The 14829-nt window shown below is 45.2% G+C and overlaps 1 protein-coding gene and 1 long non-coding RNA gene across 2 annotated transcripts; one reads left to right on the top strand and one right to left on the bottom strand.

The window, feature by feature from the left end:
* Positions 1 to 2142: 2142 nt before the first annotated feature.
* LOC123497456 (uncharacterized) lies at positions 2143 to 12944 on the top strand. Its single transcript, XR_012205700.1, has 4 exons — positions 2143 to 2724; positions 3191 to 3264; positions 12228 to 12500; positions 12707 to 12944. It is a non-coding gene; the product is annotated as an uncharacterized lncRNA (long non-coding RNA).
* Positions 12945 to 13432: 488 nt separating this feature from the next.
* LOC109787127 (NAC domain-containing protein 48) lies at positions 13433 to 14414 on the bottom strand. Its single transcript, XM_020345690.4, has one exon. The coding sequence runs from the start codon at positions 14294 to 14296 to the stop codon at positions 13616 to 13618; it is 681 nt and encodes a 226-aa protein (XP_020201279.1). The 5' UTR covers positions 14297 to 14414; the 3' UTR covers positions 13433 to 13615.
* Positions 14415 to 14829: the final 415 nt, after the last annotated feature.

The following is a 14829-nucleotide window of genomic DNA, read 5'->3' as shown; positions in this document are numbered from 1 at the left end:
CGAATTATCCAACATCTTTGATAGATATGTTCCATCTGTACACTTTGAAAATTCAGGTACCTACATAAAATAATACAAAATGATGGGATAAACAAACGGTGATGTCAGATAAGCGTGCATGAAGATCTGTACACTTGCCTGTTCATTGGAGGGATGGTAGGCAGAGGCATGATGGGATCCGGTGGATTCGCCATCACCCTCCTCGAGGGCCTCGAGCTGTACGGTATCACCATGGTCAGGGAGCTAATGGATGAAGTGTTAAAGAAAGATAGAGAGGCGCACGGGCACGGGTAGTGCTATTTATATATATAGTCCAAGGGGCCCACAGGCGAGAAAATCAAAAACCTCTACTATCGAAACTATTATAAATAGTAAGTTATGAGAGTTCTTTGGCAACAAAAAATTTATTGCTAAAACTTATTGAATCAATTAATTATTTATAGATATTTCAGATTCTTAATCTGATCGAAATCATCTCAATTATCTCACCAGTATCATTGTTTCCTTTTCGCCTATGAATCCCATATATTCAGATTTTTAGTTAGGAACGCAATAATTGGATATATCAAAATAATTAAGGTGATAGTGCGTTAAGGTAAGTGTAGTCACGCAATTAATATATTACCATTAATTACCAACATGTAATCAATTTCAAAAATCGATTATTTACTCAGCTTTTATTATACTATATGTTTTTTAAAAAAATCCCAACATATTTGATTTTATAACATGTGATGAGACGTCGTTGTGTTACTTTGCAACGACTATTTTACGGGCATTTTAAAATAATAACAAAAAATTAAATCAAAGTTATTAGCAATAGTAATAATTTGTTCAGTCGGTCTTTGATGGCTTGATTCGTTGGTCGCGGTTGCATGCACAATTGAGTATGCGCGTGAAAAGCTAACTTCGATCTTTTTTTAATTAGCGTCTCTTTTTTAATTTGATTCTATATGCACAGTGTAGTAACAGCCGCACTTTCAAAACCAGCATGCTTAATTGAGAAGTGTGTGCGTTTTGTGACGTAAGTTAGTTAATATAGCACAAACGCAGTAAATGACATTTGTAATAAAAAGAATATTTCGATGGAAGTACGGATACCAGCATTTGTACCGCGTATTCATATAAGAAAAAGAAAAAAATAGCATGTTCGGCGACAAATCTCAAAGGGAAGATCAAAAACAAAGAGTAAGAAAGCAAGCATGAAACAATAGTTGTTCTTTATTCATACTTTCATAGTTTGACTCCAAATCGATTACAATGCAAAATGCTCTTAAGGAGCGTTGAAACATAAAACATAAAAGCTGTAAAGAATATTGTATAACTCCTCATGATTGCTCCTTTCAAGGCATTTCCGTCTTCTTCTCGCATGTTTGCATGTGCTTCACAACCATATGTTCCAACTAATTGATCTTTTGTATGAGAGTTTGCATCAGCTTGTTGCTCTCCTTGGTTGCCTGCAGAATTTGATCGTTGCTAGTACCCCAACCGTCCCCCGAACCTTCTTTCCTATCGTCTTTCATAATGGGATATGTACTACTAATAGGCTGGTTAATAGGCTCGACGTGATTATGCATCCTAAGCCTTTTTGGCTTTGGTGTGTTACCCTTACCAAAGGGACGAATCGGCGTAGCGCCGTCATGATCTTCCAGTTCACCGAAATCTTCACTTTCTTCTTCCTGCCAACGAAGCATGTGAATTGAACTGTTGGATGACGCCATGTGAGAGGAGGATGGAGAGGTCTGGTAAGGTCGCTGGAACGGTTGATCTATATATAAGCGTTTCTAGGAAGCTCTGAATACGAAATCGGTAAACAAATCGACCGATTTGGTCACAATCAAATATTAATTAATGGGATCAATTTTGTGATTCGGTGAGTAGAACCTACTATATTATTACAAGACAAAAAAGATAACCTACTATATTATTACCGAATAAAATAGTTAACATTACTCTCAAGTGGATATATATTCTTCATGGGTAGTTCGTCTGCCAAGGAACCACTCAAGTGGATATATATTCTTCTGAACTCTTGAACTATTTTTTTATCAGACCAGCTGCTAAATATATATATATATATATATATATATATATATATATATATATATATATATATATATATATATATATATATATATATATATATATATATATATATATATATATATATATATTTATTTATTTATTTACTTGCCCGCTTGATTGTTAGTCTGTTCCTCTGCGTGTGAGGAACGTAACAATGTCCTGCATGTTCAAATAAGTTATATTGTCATTCCCCAATTTTCTTACTGTTCTTTTGGCCTTGGACAAGGTCAATCGGATGTGTGTGTTGACACAGATCTTTGATGTGGAAGTTAATATATCAGTCCTATCCGACCTCTCTATACTGTTTTGTTATATATACGTTGGGGATAGATGAAATAGTAGAAGTTAACTATGCTGGTTATTGTCATGTGTGGTCCATTACTCTGACCTTTTTGATTATCTAAAGAAAAGGGGTTTATTTACTTTGCTGATTTCATTCGAGCTCTGAATATATTTCATTCCGACATTTCATTTTGTCGATAATAACATTTTTCTTTTTTCTGAACATTTCTATGTGCTGCCGCGCCGTCGATTTCCACGAAGTGGCCACCCGAGCCGATTCCCCAATGTGTCAATGACTACGTCCACTGCATGATCCTGTGGGACATGACCAATCCATTGCCTTATCAACACATCGAGGTAACAAATCCCCTCCTAATACAGGTGTTTTGGTCGGCTGCTGGCTCTACCACATAGCCTTCCGTCCACAATGAGCAGGAGTTAATATTAGAATATGACCATCTCTTTCTTAACGATGTGTGCCTTGTATTTCCATTTTGCTTTCTAAAAATATCGATTCAGGGAACAAAAGGAAAGCATGATAATTATTATTTTTGACTTTACATTACATATCTCCAAGGTCCTATTTTTTGCTTTGTACGGGTAGTCATTATGCTTGGGCTCATGACCATGGTTAATCTATAGCATGGTTTAGGGTGACCTATTTAACATAATAGTGCTATATGTTTGCATTTCTTGAACTGTCAGTAGGAACCTATATACCGCAAAATATTTGTATGTCCCCTATGGAAGGTTTTAGACAGTCAATTGATTTTGTCCCATCCGACTATCATGCAGTCTGACTTCAGATGACTATGTTTTTCAGGGTGAATTGAGTTCAGAGCTTTGAGCACCCGATTGCGATTTTGTAGCTGCAGTGGTGCTATTCTTTATCATTTGGTATGTCATTACTTCCTACCTACTTGAATTTCTGTATTCCCAATTCACGGGATTTTTACTTTTTCACATTTCCCTAAATGATTATACACAACTCTGATAATGCGTGCCACCCAGTTTTCGTTCTCTATAAGAACTGAGAAGTACATATGCACTTTTACGACATATAGGTTCATATAGATGTGTTTGGACGACATATAGGGAGAACGATAGGATCAGATGCATGTGAGATAGAAAAAAAAATACCGATATGTACATACTGTTCTTTCATAGTACATGCCATGTATACAATGTTCACATGAAAACAGAGCTACAAAAATATATTAGTAGATGAACCACAGTGATAGCTCATGTACCATCGGAAGCAACAGAGCTACAAAAATATATTAGTAGATGTCCTCTGGTTTGATATTTTGAAGGCACGAACAGAAAGAAGCGCACCTGATAAGCTATAAAATGGACATTTCGTGGCAGAATAATAGGTGGTTATAAATTGTGGTACTGTCCAGGTTCCAACAATTCATTAAAACTCTTATTTATCTGCAAGATACACGCAATAGGAAAAGCAACTGACAGAATATGGCACAATGAAAGGAAAATAATACTACTGGAAATATTTGTGAGATCATGAAGATGTCAACACGCATCCATCCGTTTACTTGTGCCAAACCTGCAACTAAGTAGTTAGAAACACATCATGTCTGTTTAGATATGTATTGAAAAGCCACGATTATAAAATTCAAATAAGGGGCAAATAAGAGACTATACAGGACAAAAATAAATAACATTGACTGAGCCTGCTTTGGGGCCGCATCATAAATATTTCTCTAATGTAGAACACTCCAGTGAATTTTACAACAACGGAGTGACCCAGGCAGTGTGCAATACTTATGTAGGAAAACAAAGCCTAGTTTAGATGGAGTAGATGATTGATTACAAAACAACAAAAGAATAATATACATGCAATCCGGCAAAAGGAGAAATAATGTCACATACAGGAAAAATTGGCAACTTGCAAAGTCACAAATCTGAGGCAATATTATTAATATTTGACTTGTTGAATAAACATAATCAGTTGCTAACATCGAAAGATAAATATTTGTACAAGAACACGGAAGAGCACCAAATTGTCTGTAGCAAAAGAGTAAATCCTTTATCTTATTCAAAACCGGCCAGCTTCTTAAGAGCGGACTTCAGCCTGTAAGGACTTCCTTATAGACGATGTTCTTCATCGAGGTTTGTAAGGACAAGGCAGGTCTTTTTCGCTTCTTAGGTTTACCGCTTTGCTTCTTGGCATTCTCCTTCTCCTTCTCCTTCTCAATGAGGATCTTTATGTTTCTCTTTGCGGTGGCTCGAGACAGTGCGACATAGAGTTGACCATGAGAGAACACAGGATTAGGTAGGTACACGCCAACAATCGGAATCGTCTGGCCTTGAGCCTTGTTAATCGTCAGAGCAAAGCTAAGCCTTACAGGAAATTGCTTCCTCTTGAACTTGAATGGAAACATGTCGTTGTCAGACGGGCATAGGGGTATTCGAGGAAGGAATACCCTCCTACCTGCGTGTTGTCCGATCACGATTTCTGCGTCGATGGCGTTCCTCTTGAAACCTCGCACCACAAGCCTCGTCCCGTTACACAGACCATTAGCCGGATCAATGTTCCTCAGAAGTATGACGGGGCAGTTGAGCATCAGTTTGAGTGTATGCGGAGGCAGACCGTTGGGAGTCAATCCATTTAGGAACTCGGGAGCGTAGTAGCCATACGGGTCATCTTCTGCATTGTCAAAGCTATGGTAGATTACTTCTTCTCCCCGAAAACGCTCTACCATGCGTATGTTTATCTTGTCGACGTTGTCGTTCGTGGTGGAGAGGATTGCGCGTGAAGTCATGTAATTCGGATCGGACATGTTGTCATCTAGTCTGGGAAACACATGGTCAATCAGCTTCTCCAGGTCATCACCCTCGCCTGTAGACGGCACACAAATATCTTCAGGGAGTCGTATGTTTCCTTGATCGTCAACTTCCTCAGTGCCATTGCCTACCCTTAGCAAGTAATCCGCAAACCAGGTGTCATTATGAGCCCTCATGTTGGTGACGAGCCTTAGCTGGCGCATACCCTTCCAGAGGTGTGAACTTCGAAGGGTTGCATCGATTATCTGACCCCGGGACCCCCTCCTGACGACCGGAAGCACCTGCCGGAAGTCCCCGCCAAACACAACAGTTTTTCCTCCAAAGGGTCGGTCCCGTCTTCCCATGATGTCGCGCATACTGTTGTCAAGTGCCTCGACCGCCTGTCGCTTAGTCATGGTGGCCTCGTCCCATAGTATCAATGAGGCCATCCTCAGTAGCTTGGCGGTACCACTCTGTTTCGTGAAGGTGCATGAGGCGCCATCGTCGCAGCTCAATGGGATCTTGAACCTCGAGTGGGCAGTCCTGCCTCCAGGCATGATAGAAGCGGCGATGCCTGACGTCGCGGTAGCGATAGCGATGTTTCCCTCGCTTCGAACCTTGGCGAGCAGCGCCCTGTACAGGAAGGTCTTCCCTGTACCTCCCGGTCCATCAACAAAGAACACATCCCCATCAGCGCGTTCAACAGAAGCTAGTATCTCGTCGTATGCAACCCTCTGCTCCAAGTTTAGTGACGAAGCCAATTTAGTGTCGTTGATGTCAAAATCGACGTTGGATTCCTCGATCACTTCTCTGGCCTCTCCCTCGGTTGGGTCGAATGCATCGTCAATGCATGGAAGAGAGAAATCAGCTATGTCTTTGCCCGTGGACTGCAACATACCCCTAATGTCAAGCAACACCATCTGTTCCACCTCAATCGGGCACGTGTGTGATCGCCGATAGTCATCAGACATAGGCTCGAAGTGCCTATCCCATAAACCACGCACGTCGCCTGGCTCACAGTGCACCAAAATTGTTGCAAAGAGCCTCCTGAGCGAACATGGCATCGCCCACTGCTCTGCCTCAGTAAGACAGTCGTCGAGCGTGTTATCTGCCTCGATGAGTCCCAACCTTTCGGCAGCCTCTCTAAAGCTCCCGCATAGCCTACCGTCCACGGTGAGCAGGTCCTCATAGGATGTCTTGCCAGCAACATGGTTTAGCAGCACACGCAGATAGTATCGCTCCCCCTCGGCAGGATTGGCAGACACAATTCGACCTATCTGATAACGCTCCACCCGCTCTTTCCAATACTTCTTACCCTTCTGCCATGTAAACCTTCCAGGAAAATCCTTGTACAATATATTCCTAGCCCACGGGTGGTTTTGGTTAGCTTTGAAATACTCTGTCAACATGGATTTGGAAGCTTTCTCAGAGGCGACTACGTCAGTCAAGTCAGCTTGCTCATTGAATGCCAACCTGTGCATATTCGGGAGATGAAGAGGCAACTGTAGGACAGACGGGTCACTGGCACACAAGGGGAAGCCAAATATCCTCCACATCGCCTCTGGAGGAGTAACCCACCTCGCGTCTACGTATCTTTTGATCTCATCAATGTTACCATCAGCGTCAGGCTGGTCGATGCTGAAAGAAGCCCTATCATGGCCCTTGTATATGTACTTGTAAAGGTATTTGACGGCCTTTATGCTGGAGCAAACCTCAACGTTTATGTGGCAATTGAACATCTGCAGCAGGTAAGGGTTATACGGCACAACCCATCTGTTGTCCAACATTTTACCCCGGACCTTAGCCTGCCGACCATTATCTCGACGACGATAAACAGGGTATGAGTCCTTGCCCTGTGCCGTGTTTTCATTGAACGACCGCGGGTATCTGCACTTGCACTCGTTCTGTTGCATGCAAACATTTTTGGGGTTGAGAGCACCGCATGGTCCATGCATCATATGTTTCACCACCAAGGCGTGGAGTTCAGGATACTTTTGCTTGTCTGGGAGCTCGGCAGAAATGAGTCGGTCGTACTGCTCTGGAACGACAAGCTTATAGGCAGAATCCATGATCAACAAAAAGTGTGCGTGGGGGAGGCCCCTCTTTTGGAACTCGACTACGTATACATGTGCAACAACAACACCCAGGATATTCTTCTTGAACAACATCTCTTTCATAGCCTCTAGCTTGCCATGGAACACACGAGCCACAAGATCAGGTCGGTCTTGCGCTGTCTGACCAGGAAACAACTCATCGTTATCTCTTCCCAGTTAGGGTTGCAGGTCATGGTCAAGAAGATGCCAGGCTTCCCGTAAGTATGGACAATTGCCATGGCATCCATATGCCTCCGCTTCATGTCGCGGTCGCCACCTGGGTACGTTCCAGGTAGCACTATCCTTACTCCAACAGCGCTTGCCCGGGTCTCCCCGGATGTAATTGCATCAACAACTCCTTTATACAGGTCGGCACGGATCTTTGTTTGGTTCTTCCTGTACCATTTCAACCTACAACTCTCAATCTTGATGTACATGTCCACCCCCCATTGCTGGAGCAATCGTGCTCCACAGAGTATGGGATTGAATATCCCAGGTCGTGTCTGGAGCATGTAACAGTAGTAGTCTCTCACCGAGACGCATAACCTGCTATTCCCCTCTGCACATGGATGAGTAACGCAGACATTAGGATTCATATGAGAAGTATACAATTCATCTAAACGACAGAATATGCATAAGGCTTACCTGCATCCTCATCATCATCATCATCACCTCTACCTCTTGGTTGTTGCACAACCGGCCAAGGGACATCACGTTTAGGAAGTTTCGGGTGCCAACCGAGCTCCCCCCTTGGGTAGAAGAGTGGGTAAGAGAGAGGGTCATACGAGCCAGCCGTCACATGTATACTGTGCCTCTGGTTGTCATTCCCGCGAAGTGTAATCCTACGATCGAACCTCTTTGCTAGGTCAGTGCCCTCCACCCAAATTGCAGCGACCTCCGATGACAGAGGTCTATTATACTTCCGTTGGTCTAGTCTCTGGTCAGTGTTGAGGTCTATCCTGTAATCGTCGAGGTTGTCCCTGTGCGCACCCAAACTCCTAAACTGCTGGGAGTACGGGTTTTCCCTGAGTATGTCCACTAACTTTTTGACGACATCTTGGTCTAATTGCTCGGTGGCAGCCTTGCGATGGGTTAGGCCTGGATCGTCGTCGTAGAAGTACAACTGTAGATGATCTGGACATGATGTTGGCCCGAAGGAATGAACGTTGTGGTAGATGGTGCCGTGCGCCCGGAACGTGTACACCCCAGACTTCATGTTTGTGTAGCTTTCATCAATGCTGACGCCGAGGGTTGTGAAGGAGAAGTGGCCGTTGAAGAATCGTATGTTATCCCGAAAATGCCTTGAGTCAGAATCCATGCTAGACCAAAGCCTCATTAGCTCCGGGACGGGCTCCGGTTGCTTCAGCTGGATCTGCCCACTGCGACAGCAGAATCCCGGGGCCTCAGACACAAACTTCTTGGCCTTGCAGTGATCGCAATTTGCGGCGTGCTTCAGGATGTGTGTGTGGTCTAGGAGGTTTGAGTAGACATAGTCCAATGGATCATGGTCGACATAGGTATTGTGTCTTGAGTCTTCCAATTCGTCGTGCTCCACGTCATCAGGATCTGAGCCTGCAAACAATTTTTATAATTAGTGTGATATTTCAAACGGGTGCATGTTGCTCAAGTGGGTGTACATACCTTCACCAGCAAACAGGTAATACTCGTCGTCAAAGAGGCTATCAGGGTTGACATTATCATTCATGAGACGACTAAGGTAAGCGTCCATGTCGTCTGCTCAGGTACGGAACCAATAAATGAGGGTTCAGTCTCAAGGGACGCAAGGAGAGTAAGGATGGGAGTTTTACCTTCACTTCTGATCGTGTACTCCGGCGTGCTAGATGAGGTCGAGGCACCATGTGCTTCCACTACGGTAGGTTGTCCAGTTGAGCTCATTTTCGGAATGGAGATGGACCTGACGGTTGGGGTCATCACCCTACCTGCAAACTTTTCATTACGTCGATCGCGTAGAACATTCCTTTCACCATGCGCTACCTGCGTACATTTTTTTTGCTTCACAATTTTCTGTTGACCCTTCTTTGCCACCACACCACCCTTGCAAGCTCGCTCTCTCCTCCCAGGCACTGCTCTGGACTCATGACTCTGCCCGTCCACTCCATTATCCGCTATTGTACCTTCGATCAGATCGCCATCTACAGCACCATCACCGAAGGTTCTGCTTAGGTATGCACCTACAACACTATACATCATTATTTATATCTCATGAATTATTACATGATGAAAGATGATGGTTGATAGGATATGTACCATCGGTTTCGGTGTTGCGAATGTATGTGGGGGCCGCATTGATCGTAGGAGCATGATCTATTTGTTCACTGTCGAATTGTTGCGTGAGGGCTGAAAGTGTGAGAGTCGGACAATGTGTGTGAGGGTTGGACAATGTGCTACTTAGATCTGGACGTGGCATTGCGATCGATTCAGCACATGGCATGTATTTCTTTGCAGCATACTTTGCCTTTCTCTTTGCACTTGACTCCCCCCTTTCATCCTCAGTCACGGTTTTAGGGTGTTGCACGCGCCATTCTTGCAACTTCTGATTTTTTTCTTGAAGATCGATCGTTCCGTCCCCCACTTTTCTCCGATAACTTGCTCGCTTCCGCGCGTTTCTCTGCTCAGTTTGCTCGTCCGTTAAGTCACCCTTGTGTTCTTCCTCAGGCTGTTTTTCATCTAGTTGCTTGCTGGCTGCCTCCTCTTTTTTCTTTCGATAAGCAGCTCTCCTCCGAGCCTTTATTTGCTCTTTTTTCTCGTCAAGGTCCACCGAGAATGGTTGACACCCATTAGTGATATCACCGAGAGGTAGCAGGGGAATATTTTTGCATATCTGCACGTAGGGTTTAGGGTCTTCATTGTCCAAGAATATTTCATGTACTACACAAACGCTTACTTTATATATATGCACGGTCAGGTTAAACAATGATGTATAGCTAAATGATCAGGAATTGTATGTTAACACAGTGGTCAACTATTGGTCAATTATTTTTATTCTCTATTCTTGGTCAATTATTCGTGGGGTTGGGGTGAGGAAACATATGTCGCCTACATTATTCACTAAGAAAGTATACATACGGTCATCATATTGCTGAAACATAAACATCCTTACCTGATGTCGAAAGGGCAGTCAGATTTTCATCTTTTTGCTTGCTGGCTGCCTCCTCTTTTTTCTTTCGATAAGCAGCTCTTCTCCGAGACTTTAGTTGCTCTTTTTTATCGTCAAGGTCCACCGTGGTTGGTTGACACACATTAGTGATATCACCGAGAGGTAACCCACCCACATTCAGCATATCTGCATGTGAAATGATATTAAAATTATATTCTGGAATGGAGGGAGTATATATAATATCATCGCAGTGCCTTCCCATAAAGCATTCTTACCTGATATCGTAAGGGCAGACATATTTTCCTCTTGTTGCTTGACGGTAGCCTCCTCTTTTTTCTTTCTATAAGCAGCTCGCCTCCGAGCTTTTATCAACTCTCTTTTTTCGTCAAGGTCCACAGAGGATGGTTGATCTGCATTAGTGATATCACTGTGAGGATGGCGTGGAACATTATGCGGCCTCTCTTGCCAACTGTCACGTTGCATGCTAGCTAGTTATTTTGTCAGATAACTGAGAGCTGGCAACGAATCTACATTATATAGGAATGAGATTGGAGGGTTGTCTGCATCATGTTAACATAACAATATATTGAACCGAAAACAAGGCAAAGTTGTAGGCACATGGTCTTAACCTTTCTACAACATAATACTTACCCGAAATCAGATGGGAAGGTTGATGAACATATGTCCTTTCAGAATCGGCCTGTTCAAGTATCGTCCTGTCCGAGTGAGTAATATGGACTCCTACAAGTCACACGCTTGATCTATTAGAATCGGTTCTGCCCAAGTCTGTTAGGTTTGATTTATCACATAAAAAGCATAAAAGCAATCTCAGTATATATAATATCATCGCAGAAACAAGGCAAAGTTCTAGGCACATGGTCTTAACCTTTATACAACATAATACGTACCCGAAATCAGATGGGAAGGTTGATGAACATATGTCATTTCACAATCGGCCTGTTCAAGTATCGTCATGTCCGAGTGAGTAATATGGACTCCTACAAGTAACACGCTTGATCTATTAGAATCGGCTCTGCCCAAGTCTGTTAGGTTTGATTTATCACATAATAAAAAGCATAAAAGCAATCTCAGTATATATGCACAGCCTTAGTACCTGGACTACTTGGGTAATTCTTGTGAACATCGTCGGCTCCAGGTATAACTCCTTGTATAGAGTCGTCACCATTTGGCCCCTCCATCGGGCCTGCAACATCTCCTGTGATGGTGTTTGACATCCATACCAAAATATGTAGCTCAACATATACAAGGAGGTTGATATATACCTGGAGTATCATATGTGCTATCACCATCGGTCTCAAGTATCATTCGTTCGGAGGGAGTAATATGGACTCCTAGAAGTAAAGATGTTGATACATTAGAATCGGGTGTGCCCAGGTCTGTTAGGTATGATTTTTCAACTAAAAAGGATAAAAATAAACCTTATACCTGGACTACGTGGGTAAATTTTGTCAACATCATCGGCTACGGGTATAATCACTTCGTTAGAGTCGTCAACACTTGTCCCCTCCATCGGGCCTGCAACACATATATAGTTGAACATATATATGTTTGACTTGTGTAGCACAATTTATAGGTGAACATATACCTGCAGGTACATGTGATGAAGTTGTCTGTTCCGCTGGCTTGCTGTGTGGAGTCCCCATATGTAACTACTAAAAAAAGACATATCCAACAGATTCAGTCCATAAGGGCAGGATGTTACAGATTTATGAGTCTTGCTATATATATGAAAATAGAAAGACATGTCGAACAGACTTTGCTACTTTGCATTTTTTCTGAACTGACTCTGCTGGATACATGTTAAGAATCCAAGATGCTAAGATGTCATGTTCATCTTCCTGCAGGCAGATGAAGGCCGTCGAAGATCACAAGCGCAGCTTGCTATTGTACAGGTTTAGAATCTAGAAAGGTAACATATTTGGTGGGCGTGAGGTTTCATTATGTCCCCCCAAACCTGTCAGACTTTGCTACTTTGCATTTTTTGTGAACTGACTCTGCTGGATACATGTTAAGAATCCAAGATGCTAAGATGTCATGTTCATCTTCCTGCAGGCTGATGAAGGCCGTCGAAGATCACAAGCGCAGCTTGCTATTGTACAGGTTTAGAATCTAGAAAGGTAACATATTTTCATGCGATCTTACCTATTCTTTGCTATTCACAATAATTCTTTATCTTCCCATTGCTGTGTTAATTGATTCATATGCGGTTGTGCTATTCTGACAAGTTTGGAGGGACACAATTCTACTTTGCTGATTGTTTCCGAGAATTACTAATCCGAGAATTGTTTCATTACTAATGCGCTGTCGCGGGCATGTGATCCAGGTTGTTAATTCCAAATCAATTTGGAATCCAGTCAAAACTACTCTCAAGGACTGCTCTGAACCTCAAATATCGTCGGCCAAAGAATTTGTGATATGTTGATTGATGCAACTATGCTGTACTGTTTCAGTGACTGTTAAAAGTAGACATAACAGAAGTCTGGCATTTTAGGTCACGGAAGTCTGGCATCCTTTGTACACGATCCTTTGTACACTAATATGAGGCGTTTTAGGTCACGGAAGTCTGGCATGGCTGCATCTATTTTGAACACGATCTGTACACGTAGACATAACAAAGAAAGAAAACTTGTGTTTATACCTGGGGTTGAAACCGTACAGCGTCGCCGATCGCACGTTCCGCGGCGCCCCGCGATCTAGAATCTGCCAGCGGCGGCGGCCCAGTCGAGTCGTTCGGCGGGCGGCGCCCCGCGATCTAGAAGCTGCCAGCGGCGGTGGCCCTGTCGAGTCGTTCGGCGGCGGCGGCGCTGTGGAGTCGTTCCGCGCGGCGGCGCTGTGGAGTGCGCGGCGATCCAGACGTCGTGCGATCTGATCGGCAGCGGGGTACTGGGATGGGCGTCAGGGCGTCAGGGCGATCCTGATCGGCTCGGTGGGGGGCGATCCTGATCGGCTCGGTGAGGTTCGGTGGGTGGGCGTGGGGTGGGGGTAATTTGATGAAAAAACCGGTTGAAAAAAAACCAGTCGAAAAAAAATCAGTCGAAAGTGGGGGGACTATTCAACCAACTCGTCCATTAGGAGTAGAGATTTCCTTCTCTACACTGCACATGGCCCACGCACCGACCGACGGATATGGCAGGCCGCACAGCCGGGCGACGAGCACAAGAAATCCTTCGGGGATTCTCCCGGCCGGCGAGCGAGCTTACGCTGGAGATCAGCTTTCATGCTCGGAGAACCGTTAACGTTGGAGATCCCACGACTTCCAGCACTCCCAGGACCGCGGCTTGACGTTCTTCCTGGTGCTCCGGCGGACGTGGCAGAGCACCCAGTAGTGGTCCTCCTCGCCGTCGTCGGCCCGGCGGTAGCACCGCGGGTCCGTGATCTCGTACTCGGACATGGCCCACCCGGTGCTCCGCCGCCCCTGCTGCGCCCCGCCCTCCCCTTTCACGCCGCCGCGGGCGTAGAAGCAGTACAGCGTCATGGACCAGCGCGCGACCACGCCTAGCTCCGTCACGGACCGGCGGTGCTCCTTGTTCCCGCTGTGCATCCACGAGCCGCCGCCGCCATCCGGGGTGCGCCGCGCCTGGGTGCCCTTCCCGCGCCGCCGCGCCGCGAAGAAGTAGCCGTGCCCGCGCCGCAGCAGGCCGTGCCGCGCAAGAAGCTCCCAGGGGGTCGCCGCGCACGGCTCCGCCTCCACCACCGCGCCCGCCACGCGCGGCGCGAACCCGCGCAGCTGCGGCCGCAGGAAGTGCAGCACCAGCTCGTCGTCCGTCGGGTCGAACTCGATCTCCTCCTCCTCCCCTGCCTCCTTCTTCACCAACACCCCGCCGGCGACGCCCAGATTTATCTCCTCCTCCTCCCCCGCCTCCTTCCTCACCTCCACCCCGTCGGCGCCGCCGATATTTATCTCCTTCTCCATTTCCCCGATGAAGTCTCCCCTCCCTCCGATGAAGTCAAGGCGCTCGGCAACCACCAGACAATAAGATGCGGCGAGGGACCGGGGACGGACAGCGACGGCTAGAAAATGGACCTCCAGCACGCTGCGTTTCTTTCCAACCACCACTGGTACAGCCAACATGGAGTAGCCCACCGAGATGGCCTGCTCGATCGGGCCCAATCGGAAAGTCACAGCACGTTATCAGGTTGGGACAAGTGTCGTGCTGTATATGCGCCACTCGTTACAACCGTCGCAATCTATTCATCTTCAATCATGGTATTACAACGAATATTAGAAATAATAAAAATTACATCCAGATTCATAGACCATGTAGCGACGACTACCAGCACTAAAGCGAGCCGAAGACACGCCGCTCCCTCGTCGCAGTTGGGCAAAACTTCTTGTAGTAGAAAGCCAGAAAGTCTTTGTGCTAAGGCCACATAGGACCAATCCACCAGAACAGCAACACCACCGATGAAAAAATAGCATAGATCAGACCGATCCAACCCAAAGAC

Source organism: Aegilops tauschii, chromosome 3 (genome assembly GCF_002575655.3).
Source record: "Aegilops tauschii subsp. strangulata cultivar AL8/78 chromosome 3, Aet v6.0, whole genome shotgun sequence".
Taxonomy (NCBI): Eukaryota; Viridiplantae; Streptophyta; class Magnoliopsida; order Poales; family Poaceae; genus Aegilops; species Aegilops tauschii.
This window is presented reverse-complemented; position numbering and strand designations above follow the sequence as displayed.

What these genes read in the sequence shown, in the direction of transcription:
- LOC109787127 (XM_020345690.4), bottom strand. Translation starts at nt 14,296, where the DNA reads ATGGAGAAGGAGATAAATATCGGCGGCGCCGACGGGGTGGAGGTGAGG.